The following is a 23,826-nucleotide window of genomic DNA, read 5'->3' on the forward strand; positions in this document are numbered from 1 at the left end:
AGGCTCCCCCAGAATCTCATGCTCTGGAATGGTCTCCCCGCATGAATAATGTCTCACCCTTTGCATATTTTCTTATCTTCCACACATTTTAGCACTGCTGGTTCTTCTTCCAAATAGGGTAAAATGAGTTACAATGCTAACTCCAGAATTCAGAAACACAGTTTGAAAACTTCCCACAATTATCACTTCATTATCCCTACACGTATGCAAAAAAAAAAATGACCATTGTAAGTGATGAACAATCTTAGTCAAATTCAGAAACACTCATCTATCCCTGAGATGTGGTAAGTAGGGTTTTCCCCCCTAATAAAATATATACTTCAAAGAACCAGAAGAAGAAAATCTTCCATTCATGGCTTTTTCCGCCAATAACAGCTCACCTTGCAATAGGTACATGTCATTTTACCTACCTATATACTTACCAAAAAATCCACGTGACCTGGCCAGACCAGGACAGGTCCACATAGTCACATCATTCTTGGGAGAACCTTGGCCAGTTGCAATCTCCTTTGTCTTAGGTAGCCAGGTTAGGGAACAAATCTGTAATAATGATCCCCAAAATAAAGAATTATGGCAATTTCTGATTCATTGAATGCATTTTAAACTAAGTTTAGGCAGTATGTTCTGTCCACATCTACTTCCAGTCTACATTATAGGGTTAGGCTATTAGAGGAATTACGTTAGTTCCAGGTAAGTTTATCCCAAAGCAACAAAAAACTAAATGTACAAAGAGACTTAGGCACGATGAACCTATGAATTGAAGTGGACTACGATTATTTTATTTTCTTGAGCTCCAAAGTTACTGCAGCCAGTGACTGAAGCCATTAAATGAAAAGACACTTTCTCCTTGGAAGTAAAGCTATGACAAAACAAGACAGTGTGTTAAAAAGCAGAGACATCACTTTGCCGACAAAGGTCCATATAGTCAAACCTATGGTTTATCCAGTAGTCATGTGTGGATGTGACAGTTGACCATAAAGAAGGCTGAACATCGAAGAATTGATGTTTTCGAATTGTGGTGCTGGAGAAGACTTTTAAGAGACCCTTGGACTGCAAGGAGATTAAACCAGTCAATCCTAAAGGAAATCAACCCTGAATATTCATTAGAAGGACTGATGCTGAAGCTGAAGCTCCAATACTTTGGCCACCTGATACAAAGAACTGACTCATTAGAAAAGACCCTGATGCTGGGAAAGACTGAGGCAGGAGGAGAAGGGGATGACAGAGGATGAGATGGTTGGATGGCATGATCAACTCAAAGGACATGAGTTTGAGGAAACTCAGGGAGTTAGTGACGGACAGGGAAGTCTGGTGTGCTGTGGTCCATGGAGTTGCAGAGTCGGATACAACTTAGCGACTGAACAACAACAGCATGATCACTGTCCAGCCAGACTGTTCCCAATTTTCACAGTTAAAGCAGAGCTGAGAAAGAAAATGGAAAAAAAAAAAAAAAAAAGATACACAAGTTAAATTAACTTGCAACTCACAGGTGAAAAGGGTTTTACAAAAGGAAACTCTTAGGAGCTGAAACTCCTATAGACTCAGCAGCTAAAGAGAGGTGTGTCTGGGTCCTATGCTCTATTGTATATTAGTTTCACAAGATTCTAGAAGATCAGAATGAAGGTGAACTCCAGGAAAGACATTTACCTGTGAGTCTGTGCTTGGGGTTTGGATGCTCTGCCCAGTACTTATGTCCAGGATGTGTAAGCGTCCATCCTTCATTCCTCCTCCAACAGCAAGGACTTCAGTCTGCCAGGGACACCAATCAATGGCCTTTAAAGTTCCAAATAATCACACAGGCAGGTCAGCTTTGGAGATGAACTCATGAATGAGATGCACACATATAACCAGAGGTTCCAGAGGTGTGCCCCCATGGCAGATCTCCAAAACCTCTGATCCAAAGGCAAGAGCTACTGCCCTCTCCAGAGATTACTTCTCATGGACTAGAAATCACCTATTGTCATCTTCTTCAAATTTAGGTAACAAGTGCAAGTATTTCAAACAGAAAAAGTACACAATAATATGTTTGAAAAGCTACATTCAACATATCCTCTGGGGCAAAAAATCTGCTGCTAAAATATTTGACATGTACCTCTAGAATCTGATTACAAAATGCAGTCTTCCTCTGGTTTGTCTACCTGTGTCCTTAGGTTCTAGGTCAGAGAAGAGAACAGAAGAGAACGGAGAGCTATACCTGCTTGCTCGCAACACAAAAAATCTTATGTTTCAAATCCTAATAAAAGGTTGCTGCTACGAGCTGTGAACGACACCAGGATTCGTGTCTTTTGGAAGAGAGGGATTCGATCCAGGGCCAGAGACAAGGCTTGATCACTCAGAGCTTTTGTGTAGCAAAGCTTTACTGAAGTATAAAATAGACAGAGAAAGCTTCTGACATAAACATCAGAAGGGGACAGTATCAGTGCTCCCTTGCTAGCTTTGAGCAAGGTGTTAGCAACTTGTTAGCAAGGTGTTAGCAACTGTTAGCAACTTGCTAATCAGATAAAGGAACACCTCAAAACTGAGAGAGCTGCACCAGGCCCCTCTCCCACAACATGCATTTGAGATAGCACTGACACAAAGTGAGTCATCCCCAGTCATGAAGCAACTGACATGAATCTTGAAGAAAGGCAGATTTCCAAGCAAATACGCTTCCTTAACATAGCTTAAGAGAATATTTCCATGAGTAAGACATACTGGTTTGTTGATCTATTATCAGTTCAAGGTTTGAGTCTTAGGCAAACCAATTTGAAGAAAGACAGTTCAGTTCAGTTCAGTCGCTCAGTTGTGTCCGACTCTTTGCAACCCCATGAATCGCAGTACGCCAGGCCTCCCTGTCCATCACCAACTCCTGGAGTTCACTCAGACTCACGTCCATCGAGTCAGTGATGCCATCCAGCCATCTCATCCTCTGTCGTCCCCTTCTCCTCCTGCCCCCAATCCCTCCCACAGCATCAGAGTCTTTTCCAATGAGTCAACTCTTCGCATGAGGTGGCCAAAGTACTGCAGTTTCAGCTTTAGCATCATTCCCTCCAAAGAAATCCCAGGGCTGATCTCCTTCAGAATGGACTGGTTGGATCTCCTTGCAGTCCAAGGGACTCTCAAGAGGCTTCTCCAACACCACAGTTCAAAAGCATCAATTCTTCGGCGCTCAGCCTTCTTCACAGTCCAACTCTCACATCCATACATGACCACAGGAAAAACCATAGCCTTGACTAGATGGACCTTTGTTGGCAAAGTAATGTCTCTGCTTTTGAATATGCTATCTAGGTTGGACATAACTTTCCTTCCAAGGAGTAAGCATCTTTTAATTTTATGGCTGCAGTCACCATCTGCAGTGATTTTGAAGCCCAAAAAAGTAAAGTCTGACACTGTTTCCACTGTTTCCCCATCTATTTCCCATGAAGTGATGGGACCAGATGCCATGATATTCGTTTTCTGAATGTTGAGCTTTAAGCCAACTTTTTCACTCACCTCTTTCACTTTCATCAAGAGGCTTTTTAGTTCCTCTTCACTTTTTGCCATAAGGGTGGTGTCATATGTATATCTGAGGTTATTTATATTTCTCCTGGCAATCTTGATTCCAGCTTGTGTTTCTTCCAGTCCAGCGTTTCTCATGATGTACTCTGCATATAAGTTAAACAAGCAGGGTGACAATATACAGCCTTGACGTACTCCTTTTCCTATTTGGAACCAGTCTGTTGTTCCATGTCCAGCTCTAACTTTTGCTTCCTGACCTGCATACAGATTTCTCAAGAGGCAGATCAGGCGGTCTGGTATTCCCACCTCTTGAAGAATTTTCCACAGTTTATTGTGATCCACACAGTCAAAGGCTTTGGCATAGTCAATAAAGCAGAAATAGATGTTTTTCAGGAACTCTCTTGCTTTTTCCATGATCCAGCAGATGTTGGCAATTTGATCTCTGGTTCCTCTGCCTTTTCTAAAACCAGCTTGAACATCAGGAAGTTCACGGTTCACGTATTGCTGAAGCCTGGCTTGAAGAAAGGCAGATTCCAAGGCAAATGCATAGTTTCATTAACATAGCTTAAGAAAAGCTATGTTAACATTTCCATAAGAAAAATCACACTGTTTAGCTCAAGGCTTGAGAAAAGTTAAGTTCAGGTTGAACCAGGTGTTGCCATGACAAGACAGGATTAGAAGAGAAAAGAAAAAAAAAAAAAAAAAAAAAACTTCTGCCACTTGCAGTTTATTTCCTCCTGCCACCTGGGGACCTCTGGCCTTCCTGCCAAGGCTGTTAACCCTCTCACTAATACAGTTTAGAAAATAAAATTGCCTATTCTTTAGTTATAAATTACTATTGCTAATTCTGATGTTTTCACTTATACAGTTTCCCATGTTTAACATTTTTTCAAAATTATAATTTTTAATTATCCCACAATATTATATCATGTTATTATACTCTAATTAATGTTTGTTCTAATGCTACACTCAGGTTGATTTTTTTTCACTTGTTTTTTGTTCCAAATGGCAATATTTTTTTGGCTGCACCACGTGCAGCTTGTGAGATCTTAGTTTGCCAACAAGGGATCAAACCCGGGTCCCCAGCAGTAGAAGCGCAGAGTCCTAACCACCATACCACCAAGGAATTCCCTGATGATCATCTTATTTTCATTTGGTTTGCACTGGGTTGGGTTGAGCTTTTTGGAGAAAGTTGTGGGGCGGGAGAGGAGGGGGTTGTATTGTTCGTTTTTATAAACAATACTCTAATGAATATATTCTGGCATATGTCTTTGTTTCCAATATATTATTTTTTAGGTAAATTCCAAGCTTCAGAAGTGCTGACATAGATTTTTCCAAATAGTAGTAACGTTTTACAACACTAGGATCAGATGAGTACACTAATCTCATCCTCAGTTTAAGCTCATTTATCATTAAAAATTAATCTCCCATCCCACTTGCCCATCTAGAACTTTGCCAACATCCTCCATCAATATGTAGAATCTCATTCTCCTCCCTTTGAATGTGGGAGGGCTTGGGACTGGCTTGCAAACAACTGAATGCACCAAAAGTGTCACTACATGGCTTCTGGAATTGGGTCATAAAAGGTGATGCTGTTGCTGGAACGGGGAACCCTTCCAGGGCCTGAAACTGGGCTCTTATCTAATACTCAGAAATGCATTGTCCGAGGAGACACATGTGCTGACAAAACAAGAGATTTTATTGGGAAAGGGCACCCGGGTGGAGAGCAGTAGGGTAAGGGAACCCAGGAGAACAGCTCTGCCAGTGGCTCATAGTCTCTGTTTTTATGGTGAGGAGATTAGTTTCTGGGTTGTCTTTAGCCAATCATTCTGACTCAAGAGTCCTTCCTGGTGGTGCACACCTTGTTCAGCCAAGATGGATGCCAGAGAGAAGGATTCTGGGAGGTAGTCGGACCTGTGGTGTCTCCTTTTGACCTTTCCTGAACTCTTCCAGTTGGTGGTGGCTTATTAGTTCCGCCTTCCTTACCAGGACCTCCTGTCCTAAAACAACTCATGCAAACGGTTACTATGGTGCCTGGGCAGAGTGGGCGGTTTCAGTCAGTGTGCTTCCCCTAAGGAGGCCACTTGCACCTTGCTCTCTGAAGCACTGGCCCTCTTGCCCTGAACCACGAAGTCCACCTCCCTTAAGGCAGCCACGTGGTAAGGAAGCCCATGTGGTAAGACTACCCAAATGATGTAGAGAAGCTCTGAGACCACATGAAGAGGGAAGGATGACTGGCCAGCCAACACTGCCCCAGCTCCTAGCACTTCCAGCTTCAGTCACTGTCTGACTGCAACCTCATGAGAGATCCTGAGCCAGAACTGCTCAGAAGAGCCCTTCCCAAAGTCTGACCCACAGAAACCATAAAAGATAATAAAATAATTATGCTAAGCCAGCCACTAGGACTCAGGGTAATTTGTTACATAATAATAGGTATCAGAATAAATATAATTAGAAACCACAGACAATGAAATATGATTGTAGTTCATACAAGAAAGACAGTGAAGAACTCTAACCAGCCAAACTTCATTCAAACTAAAGACCTTGGCGTTGTATTATGAATAAATGTACAATTTAATTTTGAAATTAAAACTGAGTTGAAATAAAATATTTGTTGAATAAAATAAATTGAAATTAAATATTTACAATATATATGTTCTATATCTTATCTATATCTGCCTTAATTGTCTTTTTCAAATAACCATTCTATTACACCCCTTGCTGGGCTGAATAAGAGAGCTATTTCAGTAAACACAAAATTTTGCATCTAATTTGAAGAGGCTGAGAAATTCTCTTGAGCCTAGGAACCTCAGTTTTATCACAGGATGAATATTAGTATTTTTTATATTTATTAGTAATCATTCTCTTCAGTACCCTATTTCTAATTAGCTTTTACTACAACCAAGCTGTTTTGGCAAAACTAGAAGCTCCTCACGGGCAGAATCACACAGATGTCAACATCTGAAGTCTGCTCTTAAATTAATTGGCTAGCCTGCAGTGCCTGTGAGAACATTTACACTAGTGACTGTTTCTATGATTCCCCGGGTAGTAGATGCCACAAGGCCTGACTTGTTCAGGTTTCCAGAAACTCTATTGTCAACTTAAAAAAAATGCACAGCAGGAAGAGTTGTAAGTTTTACACGGGGCAAAATGAGGATGATAGCCCAGGAGACAGCAGCTCAGATACCTCTGAGAAACTCCTCCAAAGAGGTAGAAGGAAGGTCAGTATATATGTGATCTTGGTGAGGACATACACTCAAGCACCTATTTTCTGCAGAAGGTTTCTGCTAGTCACAAGGAGTAGTCATGACCATGAAGGATTTTAGTGCTTTTCTAGATGTGGGAGATATAAGAACTGGGCTCAAAAAATCAGCTCCTGAACTCTCTGAAGACCTGTTCTGCCTGCTTTCCCCAAGAACACTGTTTCATTTCTGTTTTTCACCCTGAACTCCTTTCACAGTACACTAAGTCGCTTCAGTCATGTCCGACTGTGATCCTGTGGACTGTAGCCTGCCAGGCTCCTCTGTCCATGGGATTCTCCAGGCAAGAATACTGGAGTGGGTAGGCATTCCCTTCTTCAGGGGATCTTCCTGACGTAGGGATCAAACCTGGGTCTCCCACATTGCAGGCAGATTCTTCACCATCTGAGCCACCAGAGAAATCCTTCAGGGGGAATTGAAAATTAGCAGCTGCAGCAGTACATGATTTAATTCTTATAGAGGCAGATGGCAATAGCCAATGGCAAGTGCCAGTTTGTAGTCGACAATATCTTAGTTCAATTCACTGTATTTCTGATACGACATCTAAGAATATAAGCAGCTCCTTGCAGGAAGCAGCTCTCTGCAAGACAGCGTTTGCCTGTCACTTTAGCAAAGCAATATTTTAACTACCCTTTATACCAGATGATCCCATGCTTAACCACCAGCTCAAGCATACCTTTCAAAACTGTTGAATTTCTTACCTTGACTGCTGTAGATTGATGTATGACTTTTAGTGGGGGACCCTGTGCATTTGCACCTGGATCATAGGGCCATATAGTTAGCAGTCCATCACTACAGCCACTGGAAAGCAGCCTGCCACCCAGAGCCCACTTCAGACCACACACAGCTTGTGTGTGTTGAAGAGTTCCAACATGGTGTTGGGCTACCCGAACGTCGTGATGATAAACACGGCCCAGTCTCGATCCACTGCCAAGAGGTAAAGGGGCAGGTTAGGACAGAGAACTTGAGCCCTACTGCTGTATAAGCATAACATGAAGTACTGTTCACACTCCCGAAAAACCCCTTAGGATAGATTCAAAACATAGACATTTCTTGACTTAATAAGAGTGGAGTATTCTGTCTGGGTGATTCTTCTCACAAGTAGATTTGTCTGACAGTTTCAAATCTGGATATTAAAAATATATCCTTTGATAGATATCTCCAATGGCTTCAATATGATACAGACAGGCATGGAAAAAATAAATTTAGAAGATTATCATATTTTCCCAGATAGTAGTTTATGTATTGGACACAGGAAATATTACTTTTCTGGAATTCAATACCTCATATTATCTCAATGAAATGGTGTATATACCATATATATGTTAGACATAGAAACGTATTATTTCCTTTTTCTATTAATCTGCAAATCTACTTGTTCATTCTACTATCATATAAAAAGATAATAAAACTATCTGCAAGTCACAACAAACTGCAATATGATTCAAAATCACTGGATCCAAATTTGGATCCAAATGATGATAAAGGTCCTATCACTCAAAGATAATGAGTGATACTGATAATAATTTCTGCACTAGTTTTCTCCAAGGAGAAAATAAATAAGTGCCTACAATTATTTCTTGAAATTTCTCAAAGTCCAGTGTCAGATTTTTAAAAAACTACTTAGGCTCAGCCCTGAATAGCATTCTGATGAACTATATAGACTCTGCAGCCAGACCACTTGGTTCAAAGCCTGACTCTTCCCCTTATGCTAACCACGTGACTTTAGGCTGCTGTCTCAGTTTACTCCTCAAAAAAAGAGGGTGCGGGGGATATAAACCACTTTGTAGTATTATTGCAGGGATTAAAACACAGTTATACACAACAAGAGTTAGCACAGTTCCTGGCACAGAGTACTCCAAACATTTTGAAAGTGAAGTCGCTTACTCGTGTCCAACTCTTTGCAAACCCATAGGCTGCAGCCTACCAAGTTCCTCCATCCATGGGATTTTCCAGGCAAGAGTACTGGAGTGGGTTGCCATTTCCTTCTCCAGAGGATCTTCCCAATCCAGGGATCAAACCCAGGTCTCCCGCATTACAGGCAGACGCTTTAGCTGCTATTATTTTAAGAAAATATTTTGCTCATATTCCTCATGGATAATGAAACTAAACTTACACAGCGTAGATTGTAAAAGGAACCCAAGTATAGAATTGATTTGGCTGCAACAACGCCTCAGGGTAAGTATTTATTCCTTTACAAGGGCATTTTGCGTAAGTAGTTTTAAGTTAAGCGACTTAGCAGCAGCAGCAGCAGTTTTAAGTTTGGCTATAATCACAAAGTTTTGAAATCTCAATTTACGTCTGAGCTACTGAAAGAAATTATAGAAGGCTCTGAGTTTTATTTAAGAAATACAGTATGAAGATGAATGACTTATTAAATAAATATTTAGACTGATTATGTGGGCTCACAGGAACAAGTCATTTAACTTTTCTAGTCAAAAAGAAGCAGTTAGACAACTAAATCAGTAGTTCTCAAAAGTGAGGAAGCATCAACATCACTTGTGAAATTAGAAATGCATATTATCAGCCCAACATCAGACCTACTGAATCTCAAATTCTCAGAGAGAGGGCAGCAATCTGGGTTTTGAGGAGCATTCGAGGCCATTCTGACACAGGGTCAAGTTTGAGAATCACTGAACTGGTTATTCTATGAGGTTCCTTCCAGCTCTAACCTCTGTGGGTTTGTGAATTGGAATTATGCCCCCAGAAAGCTTAACATATTTCACATTAGTGATACTGACAGCAATAAATACTGATTTCAACAAAATATCCCTCTAGCAAGTATACAGAGCAACTTTCAGCTTAAACAGAGTTTTACATTTTACTTTAACAATCATTTCACCTGTGATTTTGAACCTCACAATCCCAGTACGAGTACACGCTGCAGACACAGAGCCACCATGGTACACGTGGCCACTGGACCACTTATAGCATCAGAAGGTCTGAACAGCTGACAGTTATGGTAGGATCATGACTGTTACTAATCATGTCTGTTTGGTTTTACTTTGGTTTCAAATTTTATAGTTCTGTTCACCTGTAATCAATTGGTGATGCAAACATAATCGGTTCCAATAAGATGCTTCTCACCTGCTGAGGATATAGTGATTCCAGCTTAGAGCCCCAACTACTGACAAATGGCCAAGCATATTTCTCAGTCGCTTTTTAGTGACCACATCCCATAACTGAAAAAAAATGAAAAAGCATGATTAATTAGCATTTTCACAACCCACAATCTTCTCAAAGGGCTAACAGCCAGTTAGTCTTGATACAGCCAGCCCTCGTGCTAAGTGAAAGTTCAGCACCTCTAACCCTAAAGCAGTTTTCAATGCTGTCTGCATATTTGGATCATCTCGGGAGCAGAGTTCGGGTGCTAGACATTCTGATTCAATGGTGGGAGTAAGATCCTGGGCGTACGGCATTTATTTTAAAGTTTCTTAGGTGAATTCAGTCAACTGCAAAAGGTTGAGAATCACTATTTGACACTTCTAGTTCCTTCAAACTATGGGAATTCCAAAGCTGGAAATCCACCTACAGTTATCAACAAATAAAATTTGAGTGCCTACACAATTTCTAGGGTCAGGAATTCCATTTACTGCTAAGAGACTCCTTTCCTGCCAGCTAAAAATGATATTCTAACCCATATTAAGAATGAAAACTTTGGCATAAGAAGAAATCATGACAGGACCCTCATAGGCTCATTACAGAGATGAAAAAAACAGTAGAGCCATCTGTGGCCCTCCAAAGTCATTGGGCACCCAAGCAATATTGTTTATCTGTTGCTAATAAACAATAATAATAATACATGAGAAATTAGATAGATTGATGAAACTTGCTAAGCTCCCATTTTAGAGAGCCTATTAGAAAAAAATTCACTACTTTTAAGTAACTCTACTTCTGATTTTGGCTTTAGGTAAGAAAGGAGGACTGGAAGATTATCTATTTCAGTTTTAGGATTTCTCTTCAGAGTTCTAAAAACTGGGGATCTCATAAGCCCAACTTTAGTTTGAGAGAAAAAAGTGAGGGGATAAAAGGAAATGTGACACAAAGAAAGATTGTGTGAAAAAACAAAGCAGAGTATGCCTACATCCTCATTAAACAGCATTCAGGGAAGACCCCAGAATGGCATATCCTCTTACGCCCCATAGCTTCAAGTACCACATCTACTATAAGTTTCTTTATTTTATTAAATAGTCGATCTGTTATTAAAAGTAAATCTTAGGGACTTCCCTAGTGATCCAGTGGTCAAGACTTTGCCTTCCAATGCAGAAGGTATGGGCTTGATCCCTGATCAGGGGGCTAAGATCCTATATGCCCTGCAGCCAAAGAAACAGAACATAAAACAGAAGCAATGCTGTACCAAATTCAATAAAGATTTTTTAAATGGTCCATATAAAAAAAAAAAAAAGCTTTAAAAAAGTCAACTTTGGTTATCCCGCCACTATAGAGAACACACTGTGAGACAGAAACGCTGCCCAGTACTTGTATTTCTCCCTCGCTGGTACCAACAGCCAGGCAGGTCCCCTCTGTCATCCAGGACACAGAAGACACGTAGTTACAAGGGAGACTGAAGTACATATTTTCAATTCTGTTGTGATTATCCCCATTCCAGATGTATACAGAAGATCCAAGGGCTATGGCAATAAGATTTTGAAAATTCCAGTCCAGGATATTCAGATCTATAAGAGAGCATTTCAGATTGGGGTGATTATACAGCCAAATAAAATTATTTTCAAATAAACAACTTTACTTATAGGTAGAGGAGAAAGATTAATGATTTCCCCACGGTCAGCTGAAAAACAGAATCATGGATCCAATCAGATCATTAGAAGTTCAAAAATGAAAGCTGGAATAGAATCTTATATCAAGATACACAATAATGCTTGCATCAAGATAAGCAATAATGCTTATCATTTATGCTCATATATATTTATTTAGAAGCATTTAAAAAACTTGTCAGTTTCATCTACCATTATAATTAATACATGGATTTCATCTAACAGATCATTAAAGTTTAAAAGCACGTAATTCTTATGGAAACATCCTTGGACCTAGACTATACAGATGAGAGTTGCCACCATCATTTCTAATCAAAAGACAACCTAACTACAGTAAATCTAGAAGAGGTGATCTCTGGCTTATTTATGATACCTGGAAGTTCTTAGTATTCTCTATCTTACACTCAAAGAATTACATGAGTGCTCAGAGAAACCGTATTTGTATGACCACATACTAAACCATATCTGATCTTATTTCTTTTTTTTTTTAATTTTATTTAATTTTTAAACTTTACATAATTGTATTAGTTTTGCCAAATATCAAAATGAATCCACCACAGATATACATGTGTGATCTTATTTCTTATAAGACAGAAACTCCTATCCTGATTGACACACATCAATATGAAACTATGAAGCTCACCAGTTCCACTAGAGCAGTCTAAGCTCCCTATAGCTCATCCCTCCCACCGATGCAAACTACAAACTCTAAACAAAATTCAAAAAACAAACAAACACCTGAGAACTCTGGAAAATAAGCAAAAGCAGGTAAATCAAGTTAAGGAAGTGAAAACTTGGGGAGGCAATCCACCCAGGGGTGAGTTTTCCACTTTTCTCCTTACACAGCTTTACACTGATGGTGGGGGGGTGGGGGGAGCAGGCAATCATAGAATAACAGTAGCAATTCAAACTCCAATAGAAAGCCTACCTTGTTTCTGGTCAAAGAAATCAGAGAAAGGAGCTCGAGGTGGCCAAAGTGTGAGGAGAAAGCCTGGGAAGGGAGAGGACCACAGAAAGGCATCCTCTAATTGTGAGTGTATGAACCCACACACACCTCAGCCTAACCCGAAAGTGCGTAAGTACAAGGAAAAGTTGTATTATCGAATCTAAAAAACATGGAGGAAAAATTTTTTGAAGAAATGGACAGAACCTTAGGGATTGGTGGAATAATATCCACAGATTTAAAAGTGAAAATGAAGTTGCTCAGTCATGTCCCACTCTTTGCAACCCCATGGACTGTAGCCTGCAGGCTCCTCCATCCATGGGATTTTCCAGGCAAGAATACTGGAGTGGGGTGCCATTGCCTTCTCTAGGAGATCTTCCCGACCCAGGGATTGAACCCATGTTTCCCGCATTGTAGGCAGACAACAACATATCTAATGTATATGTAACTGGAGTCAGGTCTTGGAAATAAGAGAACAAGGTTTCAAATGAGTGCTCACCAGAAACCATAGAGGCCAAAAGTCAGTGCAACATCTTTAAAACGCTAAAAATATATCTGGCAAGCCAGAATTCTGTATCAAGCAAATATTTCACAATAAGGGTAAGAGAAGCCTTCAATAAGAGACCTGATCTGCGAATACTAACAGAAGGTTTTTGACTGAAAGTAAGTTATATAGGAGGAACATTTGGCTCTTTGGGAATGGAGGGGAATGTTATAATTGGTAAATATTTGGGAAAATATAAGGACCATTTTTCCCTCACACAAATACGTATGGCTTTTTAAACTAAAACTTTTAACAATGGTGAAGTTGTCAATGCACATAGATTTAAAACATAGACAACTAAAGTAATTCTCCAAAAAAAGCTGAGAGTTGGGGAAACACATTACTGCAAGATTTTTACATATTGTATAAAATATGCAGCAGTAATTCTAGGTAGACTCAGAAAATTTAGACTGCATTGCAGTCCCTAAAGCAATAACTAAAAACATAATACAAGGAGATATAGCCAGAAAGCCAACAGATCAACTAACGTAGAATTCAGAAAGAAAAGATGTCCGAGGAATGAGACTTGGTACACTTTGAAATTTAAGAGGCCAAGAGACAGAAGAGGAGGGAAATCAGCAAAAGGAAAAAAAAAAAGACCAAGAAAGAGTTAACAGAAAACTAGGAGGCAAACAAAGACAATGGGATATCAAGGAGAAGTGAGTGACCAATTGTCTCAACTGTGGTTGACAGAGTTAAGTAAATGAGCTCCACAAAGTGATTGTTAGATTTAGCAGTGAAGAATTTTGGGTGATGTTACAAAGAGCAGTTTCAATGGAATGGTGAGATTTAAGAACTGACTAGCAAGGCTTAAAAACAAAATGGGGAGAGAAAATAACAAACTGTGAATTATGGACATCTTTTGACAGCTTTCGCTGTCAAAGGGAGACAAAAGGGGTAATGAAGGGGAAGAGGGAAAAAAAGGTTTTTGTTTGTTTTTCAATATGAGTGGTGTGCTTTTTCAACATCTCTTGAAATGAATTCTTCAGTTTTCATTAGTCATGGCAATAAATTCTCTCAGAGAAGAAGGTATAGGAGAAGAATGATGGGGGAACTGTTCCCTTTAATGATTTTGTGTTTTTCCTGCTCATTCCTCTCTATAAACGTGCCCCAGAACCAAACCTCATCCCTCTGCTCTTTCTCCCTCACCAGAAGAGCTCACCCTAGCTGTCAGCTTCAAACATAGTCATCTGACCTACACTCCAGCCTTTCCTCTCTTTCACCAACCTCATTTATAATGATTTCCCAGAAACTCTTAAATGTCTCACTGTTCCCTCAAATGTAATACTGCAAGAAAAGTCTTCCCTCCTCATACCATTTTTCCTGCTAACTTGTCTTTTCGGTGACACCATCCTTCTCCTGCTTCAAAACTTGGAATAATCTTAAATTTATCCCTCCTCCCATATATTTTTCCTCATGCAGAGAAAACAGTCCCTTACTTTTTGGTAACTCTCCTACTAAATGCATTCTGCATACTCTGCCATGAATTTTCCTTTGATGTTTCACCTAGTTGAGAATTTGCACAACAAATCTAAAAATCTGCTTCAGACTTTGAAATTTCTCTATAATCTGCATCCACCCCCTATTCCCCACTCCCCAAAGTATCCTCCTCATTGCCACTGATTATTATTAATTACCAACGTCCTGCCTTTGTTCATGTTGCTAACATTGCTGAAAATGCTCTGTCTTCTCTTTTCCACTCTTCCAAGCCTACCCATCTTTTTAAGACACATCTCAAGTCTTAGTAGCTCCACAAAGTCTTTCCAGACAATTCCAAAGATCACCAAACTATATACAGTCTTACAGCTTCTTATACCCCACAATGTATTATTTATGTTGTGGCATGTTGGTAGCAGTTCAGTGTGGGTTAGTCTCATTTTCCCAACTAGATCACAAGCTAGAGACATAAGAAGAAACTAGGGACAAACAGCCAACACAGTTGTTTGACTGGTAAGATTTATCCATGTTTAAAATATAAGCATAAGAGTAGGTCATCATCTATACAGTTCATTCTATTACAGTAAAACAAAATGTGTGCTTCTTGTGCCCCACCAATGGGGCACAAGACAAACAATGCCCATTCCTGAACATGAAAATTCTACAATGAAAAACTCACGATAGTAAACATATCTGGATGGTACACCATTTAAGCATGAGGCACAAGGCCATTTGCTTCTTCCAGAATCAAATTTCAAGTTTATGCTACAGCACAGGATACATTCTGTCATTTCAGTGTTTTAATTCATGAGCTAAACAATAACATACAATAGTCATTTCGAAGACCTGTAAGATGAATCTTCACCTCTGGTTGGAGTATGGAATAGTTTATATCACTGAATCTTTGGAAGTATCCATCTCTGACTCCATCTCTGCAGCCTGCAAGAAACAAACAGTTCTACACTATAATCCTGAAAACAAAATATTAATCCTTGCAAATATTAAGAGATATTGGAGTGAACAAGAACGTGGTCATCATGATAAAACTGAATTACAAGCTGCAGCGGGAGGAAAGGAAGAAACAGACTTTAAAAAAAAAATATTCAATGACATTTCTAATAAAAAGCACATGAGTACCAGACCTAAATGTAATGACAGAGCTTGTGGGGAGCACACAGAGACACTACATCATGCTTTGAATATTTGTTCTGTCACTTGAGATTTTAAGACCAAAGTAATGGTCATGTATCCATGTGTCTATAATATCAAAAATTCTCTAACAGACCTAAGCTCTGCTCTGAGTCTTTGTCAATAAAACTGTTGATTCATTGATTTTACTCTTTTTCTCACTGTTTTTGTACCATAGCATGCAGTTACTTTAGGCTAGTGTTACCCATGACTATCTGAATTTAAGGTTATATCTTGTGCTCAGTTTTACTTCTCATCAAAAGACCCCACTAAGTCTAAACCACAAGCCACTGTCTTTTCATCTTTCCAACCACCTGGCTTACATCAAACTGAGAATGACATGATCAACAGGAAATGAGCCCACCCAGGTGACTTGTGGTCCCTATGACCACATAGCTTCTGATAAATGAAAGAGAGCTTCACAATGCCATACCAAGAAGCCAGATAGTTACTCATAGACTCAGTGCTAACCATGAAAACCTGCAGTTGTGAGAATTACAAGGTTACTAGAAATATATACCCAAGCACTGCCAATAATGGTTCAAAAAAATCAAGTACAAACTGTTAGTTAAAAATAAATAAATCATGAGACTCTAATGTACAGCATGTTGAAAGTTGCTTAAAAAGTAGATCTTAAAAGTTATCATCACAAGAAAAAAATTCTGTCGCTATATCTGGTGACAGTTGTAAACTAGATTTATTGTGGTGATCATTTGTAATATATACAAATATATCATTAATGTTGCATACCTGAAGCTAATATAACATTCTATATTTTTTTAAAGTAATACCCAAAGAACCAACAAAAAACTTCTGGAACTAATGGGTGATTATAAAAAGATATAAGATTAATATACAAAAGTCAATTACTTTCCTATATACTAGCAACAAGCTACTGGAACTTTAAAAGCACAATACCATTTACATAAGTCCCCCCAAATTAAATACTTAAATATAAATCCAACAAAACATGTACAAGGTCTGTATAAGGGAAAACTACAAAACACTAATCAAAAAAAAGCTAAATAAATGAAGAGGTATTTCATGTACATGGATAACAAGACTAAACATTATTAACATTAGCTCATCCCACCTTGATTTATAGATACAATGCTCTACAAGTTAAAATCCCAGCAAGTTACTGTGTAAACATTGCCAAGCTGGTTGTAAAGTGTATGTGGAAAAAAGTCAACACAATAAGGACCTCCACTATCTGACTTTAAGACTCACTAAAAAGCTACAGTAATCAAGGCATCACTGATTCAATGGACATGAACTTGGGCAAACCCCAGGAGATGATGAGGAACAGGGAAGCCTGGTATGCTGCAGTCCATGGGGTTGTGAAGAGTTGGACATGACCTGGCGACTGAATAACAGCAATCAAGATAGTGTAGTATTTGCAAAACAACAAATATATCAGTGGAAGAGAATAGAGATCCCACAAACAGACCCACAAAAATAGAGTCAACTGATCTCTGACGAAGGAGGAAAGGCAATAAAATCGAGAAAATTAGTTTTTTCAACAAATGGTGTTGGAAAAACTGAATATCCACAGACAATCTGGAAAAAAATAACTGAATCACTTTGCTGAACACCTGAAACTAACATAAAGTTGGAAGTCAACTATGCCTCAATTTTCACAAAAATGTATCTAAACACAGACCTATTGGGGGAGAATGGATACATGTATATCCATATGTATCACTGAGTTCTTTGTGGTCCACCTGATACTATCACAACACTGTTAATCAACTGTATGCCAATACAAAACAAAAAGTTTAAAAAAAAAACACAGAACTCAAAAATTAACTCAAAATGGATTGTAGACCTAAAAGTAAAACACAAAGCTATAAAATTACTAGAAAGTAATACAGGAAAAAAATCTAGATCTCCTCAGTTTTGGAAATGACGTTTTTTCTTTTACCATGCTGCACAGCTTACAGGATCTTAGGTCCCCAACCAGGGATTGAACTCAGGTCCATGGCAGCGCAAGTGCTGAGTCCTACCCACTGGACTACCAGGGAATTCTCTGGCAGTGACTTTTTAAATATAATACGAAAAGCATGATCCATGAAAGAAATCACTGATATGCTGGATTTCATTAAAATTAGAAACTTCTGCTCTCCACAAGACATGCCTAAAGAGTGAGAAGATAAACCACAGACTGAGAAAAATATTTGCAAAAGACATATGTGATAAAGGACTCTTACCCAAAATATACAAAGTAACTCTTAAACCTCAACAACAACAAAACAAAAATTTCAATTTAAAAATGGGCAAAATATCTGAACACCTCACCAAGAAAGATGGTAAATAAGCATAAGAAAAGATGTTCAACATCTTTTTCATTATATTTCATTAGAGAATTGCAAGTTAAAACAATGAGATACCACTACACATCTGTTAGAACAGCCAAAATCTGAAACACTGACCACCACCAAATTCTGTCAAGGATGTGGAACAACAGGAGCTTTTATTCATTGTTGGTGGGAATGCAAAATAATACAGCCACTTTGGAAGATAGGTGGGCAGTTTCATATGAAACTAAATATGCTCTTATCATATAATCCAGCAACTGCACACTTTGATATTTACTCAAGTGAGTAGAAAGCTTATGTCCACAGAGAAACTTTTACACAGATATTTATAGCAGCTTTATTCATAATTGCCAAAACTTGGAAGCAACCAAAATGTCTTTGAATAGGTGAATGCATAAATAAACTGTGGTACATGCAGACAATAGAATATCATTTAGTGCTAGAAAGAAATGAGCTGTCAAGCCATAAGAAGACACGGAGGAAGCTTAAATGCACACTACTCAGTGAAAGAATCCTATATGAAAAGGCTACATACTGTATGATTCCAACTAAATGACATTCTAGGAAAAGTAAAACTATGGAGACAGCGAAAAGTTTGCCAGGGTTAGAGGAAGAGAGAGAGACGAATAGGTGAAGTATAAAAGATTTTTAGAACAGTAAGACTCTTCTATCTGCTGTTATAATGGTGGATACGTATTATTACACATTTGTCAAAATCCATAGAATATATACCACCAAGAGTGAGCCCTAGTGTAAACGATGGACTTTGGATGATAATAGTAGTGTCTATGAGGTTCATCAATGATAACAAATGTACTAATCCAGTGTGGGATGGCGATAGTGGGGAAAGCTGTGCATACGTTAGGGCAAGGTATACACAAGAACCCTGTGTTTTATGTTCAATTTTGCTGTGAATTCAAAACTTCCCTAAAAAAATAGGATGGATAGAGAGATTAATACACACATACATACACAGAGGTAGATAGATCTCTTAGGATATCAAAATAATAAAGGCATATTCTCTCTGCTTTTATAGAATGTAGGTGGTACAAGTGGTAAAGAATACGCCTGCAATGCAAGAGACCCACGTTCAATCCTTGGGTCAGGAAGATCCTCTGGAGAAGGGAATGGCTACCCACTCCAGTATTCTTGCCTGGAGAATCCCATGGACAGAGGAGCCTGGTGGTCTACAGTCGAAGAGGTCACAAAGACTTGGCCACGACTGGGAAAATAAGCACACATACAGCATATCATTTCTATTCTACATCACATATTCAGCATGTTACAGAAACATGAACTTGTTACTGATCAGATCAGAAGAAAGTGGGAGAGCTAAGACAAGACATGTCTCCAGATATTTTGCTTTTAAGAAAATACAATCATAAAGAAAAGAATAAAGAAGGAAAGGATATGATTCACTCATTCTTCCAACTGTATATTCCCAAACCACCCAAAAGAATATTCAGCCAGCCTTCAACTTTTGTGCCTATTTCTATGATCTAACTGTTTGTCCCCTTTATACTGCTGGGAAACAAAGGAATGAAAAGCACGCATGCACAAAGTTATCTTCTCCCAAAGGAAATGTAACAGGCAAGTGTCCTTGACATTTATGAATTAATTGAACCACTGGTTCTCTTAAGTTTCTCTCACAGAGCTAGACTCCTAATCAATTATTTTCCAACCATGATAACAATTTCATGAACGACAAAAAGACTTCCAAGATGGAAAGGGGAAGTAAGAAGGAGAACACGTGGAATGCAGGGTAAATGACATTGGGAGCATTAAATGCAGAATGGAAGGAAGACCTTCTAGAAACTGCCACAGGAGCAATATCTCTCCACTGCATGGCTGCAGACCTGCCCTGATGCATGACATCACCACCCAAAGATTTGTACCAGCTTTGGGTCCAATAGGTATATTTACAAGTCACAAGAGGTGCCCACTGGGTTCAATAGGTATACTTGCAAGTCATAGGAGGTGTCCACTGTGAGGTTTCAGAGTCTTATCAAATATAGACAAGGTATAAAGAAATACTTTACATGCACAGTATCTGGATAAAATTTATCCCAGTGATCCATTTTCCTAAAATTAGTTATCTGGCCTATGTGGAATGCATTTCACATTTTAAATCTCCTTGAGAGAATTAAGAATAGAGCCCTACATAGAATGTTCCTTTCAATTAGTCTCTGCTTCCAACAGCTCTCCCTTTCAAATCTTCTTCAGTGTCACCACCAATGATCTCTCTAAAGCAGAGCAACAGAGTTGCAGTCCAGTCAGAGGAAGGGTCACATGGGTGTACTTCCTCTGCCTTCTGTTTTCAACCTCACCAGAATGACAGCTAATGACTTTGTAAGGTGTGGAGATATAAGAACAAAGAGTATGGGAGTGAATAGAGCAGCAAAAAGAGATTGCAATAATTTTCTGCAAAATGGGTAAAGGTTTGATAACTAACCAGGAAGAACATGAAAAATGAAATTCGAATGCCTATAGAGGGGCCATGGTAAAGAAAAGCAAGCTGTTTTGTCTTGCAGAAACCCCACAAGGGGTCAGGGCTCAGAGACAGCGAAAGTTTAGAAAGAGATGAGTTGGTTGAAAGATGTCAAGTTCACACACACACACACACCCTGTACACACACCCATACACACATGTGCACAGGTCAAAAGAAACCAGGTTTATTTATTCTCTGAATAAACAAAAAATGACAACCTCTTAACTCAAGAGCATGAGCAAAGATAGATCGTGTGAAAACTGTTACACTGATTTTAGTAGCCCACAATTCTTTAGTTCTATTTCCAGAACACCACACACTTCAGAAAGCTTTAACTCTGAAAGAGTGAAACCAAAACTACTGAGGGAAGAGCTAACCAAAGAAAAACAACTCAGGAAGAACAGCAATACTTTTAAAGCTTTGTATGAAATTTTTCAGAGAAATAAGAGAAAATAGTATGTACATGAATGAAGCATGAACAGGATGCTGGAAAGAGAGAAGGAAGAAAGGAAAGAAGCGGGGAGGGAGGACAGACAGGAAAGAAATGAGGGAGGGAGAGAGGGAGGAGGCAAAGGGAGGAAGGTGAGGGGAGGGAGAGAGGCCTGACGATGTCCAAGAAGCTCTAAAATTAAAACTGCTGCTGCTGCTAAGTCACTTCAGTCGTGTCCGACTCTGTGCGATCCCATAGACGGCAGCCCACCAGGCTCTCCGTCCCTGGGATTCTCCAGGCAAGAACACTGGAGTGGGTTACCATTTCCTTCTCCAATGCATGAAAGTGAAAAGTGAAGTCGCTCAGTCGTGTCCGACTCTTAGCGACCCCATGGACTGCAGCCCACCAGGATTCTCCGTCCATGGGATTTTCCAGGCAAGAGTACTGGAGTGGGGTGCCATTGCCTTCTCCTAGGGTAGCCAAAATAAATTTAAATGGCAAGGCTAGTACACAGAGTGAGGGAACCACCTAGAAGTAGAAGGAAAGAAAATGAGATGAAAAATAGAATAGAAAAAATAAGAGAATTAATCCACAAGGAGCAACAATTACAGCCAACATTTCAGAAAGAAAGAAACAAAAATGAAGAAATTACTAAAGAATAATTCAAGAAGCTTTCCAAGAATTAAAAGATACAGGTGTCCAAGACTGAAAGATCCACTAGAGTTTGTCGTTTACAGTGAGGCTTTACTTTTAATATACACGAACCTTTATCATCATGAAATTTTAAAACAGTAACAATAAATTTTTTTCTATATGTATTCAGAGAGAAAAAGCAGGTGGCATAGAAAGGATAGGAAGTTACAGCAATATATGACTGGCTCAGCAGCAACAACGGGTGCTGGGAAAAAATAAAGCAATACCTTTTCCACAAAGTTCTGAGTAAGACTAGCCAAACTATGAATCAAGTGTAAAACTGGAATAAGCACACTTTCAGACCAGCAAACCCAGAAAGAGCACAACATGGCTGCCAGGGAACAGTGGCTCTAGCATCGGAGAGGAGAAGTCCCAGAATTACAGCCGTGGCACTGACCAAGAGAGTGGCCTATTCAGCAGGTTCTGGGTAGGAGGCCACCAAGGAAAACAAGGACCCATGTGGGCAGGTACATGGAAAAGGTTACTGATGGCTTTGGAACAAAGCATGGGAGCGTTTAGGGAACACAGTCATAATATCATAGGTATCTAATAAATGAAAAGAGAAAGCAACTTTTTAATTCCAGGAAAAACAAAGAGTTAAACTAGAAAAGAGGTACAGTTAGAATACACTGTTTGGCTTGTCAGCAAATAATAATTGTATAGTAATATGATATAAATATTAAATACTAATTTTACTTTGTTAAAGTGTAACACAAATAGACTGAGAGAAGTGAATGAAACAGGAGGAGGACTAAGTTCTTACTATGCTAGAAAGTTGTAATTAAGTCTAAAATTATAAAAAAATAAATTAATAGTTTACAAATATTATTCAGAAATTAAATGTAAATACCCGGGGGCATAGCTGGCAGAGCTAAGGTGGTTGCCTCTAGGAAATGGGGAATAGAGGTCGGGGTAGTTAAGACAGAGGATTATGAGAATTATCCAAACTTTATAATTATGCTGATTTTTGTTCTAATGTAAAAATAGTATATTTTAAGATAAGGAAGAAATGAAGGATGCGGGGAGAGAGGAGGGTGGGAACACAGGACAGATGGGAAATCTTTGGCCCACACCTTTCCAAGTGCATTGGGATCGCTCACAGAACTGCATGCTCCCATTAACCTGCTGAGCCACGTTCTGGGTTGAAAATAGCTGATTTAAGCATTTCTGAAAATAAACACAAAGAGAATACTTATTCAGAAACATTTGTGTACATCTCAGGTGTGTTACATGGTGCAGAAGTAAAACTGATAATTCACTGGAAAGTTAAAGACTACACACTGTCAGACCAACACTGCAATCATTGCCATTATTTATTAAATAACCACTGTGTAAGGAACAGAGTACTGAACATTTTACTAATATATTATTTCTTTTTTTAATTAATTTTTATTTAAGTATAGTTGTTTTATGGGCTTCCCTGGTGGCACAGTGGTAAAGAATTTGCCTGCCAGTTCAGGAGACGCAAGAGACATACATTCGATCCCTGGATAAGAAAGATCCCCAGGGGAAGGAATTGGCAACCCACTCCAGTATTCTTGCTTGGAGAATTTCATGGACAGAGGAGCCTGGTGGGCTACAGTCCATAGGGTCGCAAAGAGTCAGACACGACTGAGAGACTAAACAACAAAATAGCTTTATAGTGTTGTATTAGTTTCTTCGCGGGGGGCGGTATTAAACTAGTTATCTTAAAGGTCCTTTTCAACTAACTCCTTTTCCCATGAGAAATGGGAACATCAACTCGCAGAGAGGTTAAGTCAATTGTCTAAATTTAAATGAGCACAAAAATCAAGTTGCTATTTCTCTGGGCAAGTATACAATGAGCCCTCCTGACATTCTTATATCTGTGCGTGTGTGCTAAGTTGCTTCAGTCCTGTCCAACTCTGTGCAGCCCTATAGACAGGCTTCTCTGTCCATGGAGATTCTCCAGGCAAGAATTCTGGAGTAAGTTGCCATGCCCTCCTCCCAGAGATCTTTCTGACCCAGGGATTAAACCTGTGTCCTTACATCTACCTGCATTGGCTGGCGACTTCTTTACCACCAGAGTCACCTGGGAAGCCCCTTTCTTACATCTAACTTTGATCAAAAACAAAGAGGCAAATTAGTAAAAAGGGGAAAGAAAAGAACTTATTCTAGAAATATAATAGTGAATAGTCAAAATAGAGAAGATTCTTTTTTTCTCCTTCTCAATGATATGTTTAATCACTGGATATCACTTTGATATTTTGGCTTTCTTCCCAGATATTATGTCATATAATAGGCAATGGATGTT

General features: G+C 39.1%; 1 protein-coding gene across 3 annotated transcripts in view; it reads right to left on the minus strand.

The window, feature by feature from the left end:
- Nucleotides 1-23,826, minus strand: part of CDC20B (cell division cycle 20B) — a 68,980-nt gene that overhangs the window by 9,270 nt on the left and 35,884 nt on the right. For 2 of the 3 annotated variants that reach the window (XM_086361701.1, XM_086361700.1), the window contains 3 exons: nucleotides 22,628-22,721; nucleotides 15,265-15,375; nucleotides 9,891-11,413 (listed from right to left, as the gene is read on the minus strand). In XM_086361701.1, coding sequence (XP_086217827.1) covers nucleotides 11,100-11,413; nucleotides 15,265-15,375; nucleotides 22,628-22,721 — 519 coding nt within the window. In that variant the 3' untranslated portion in view covers nucleotides 9,891-11,099. Of the gene's footprint in view, nucleotides 1-422; nucleotides 541-1,647; nucleotides 1,774-7,438; nucleotides 7,665-9,824; nucleotides 11,414-15,264; nucleotides 15,376-22,627; nucleotides 22,722-23,826 lie in introns of those variants that run through there. The other variant, XM_086361703.1, reaches the window with a different exon arrangement.

The sequence above is a fragment of the Bos grunniens genome, chromosome 20, assembly GCF_055505025.1.
Source record: "Bos grunniens cultivar Pamir isolate PY7600 chromosome 20, Bosgru_T2T1.0, whole genome shotgun sequence".
In the NCBI taxonomy this organism is placed as follows: domain Eukaryota; kingdom Metazoa; phylum Chordata; class Mammalia; order Artiodactyla; family Bovidae; genus Bos; species Bos grunniens.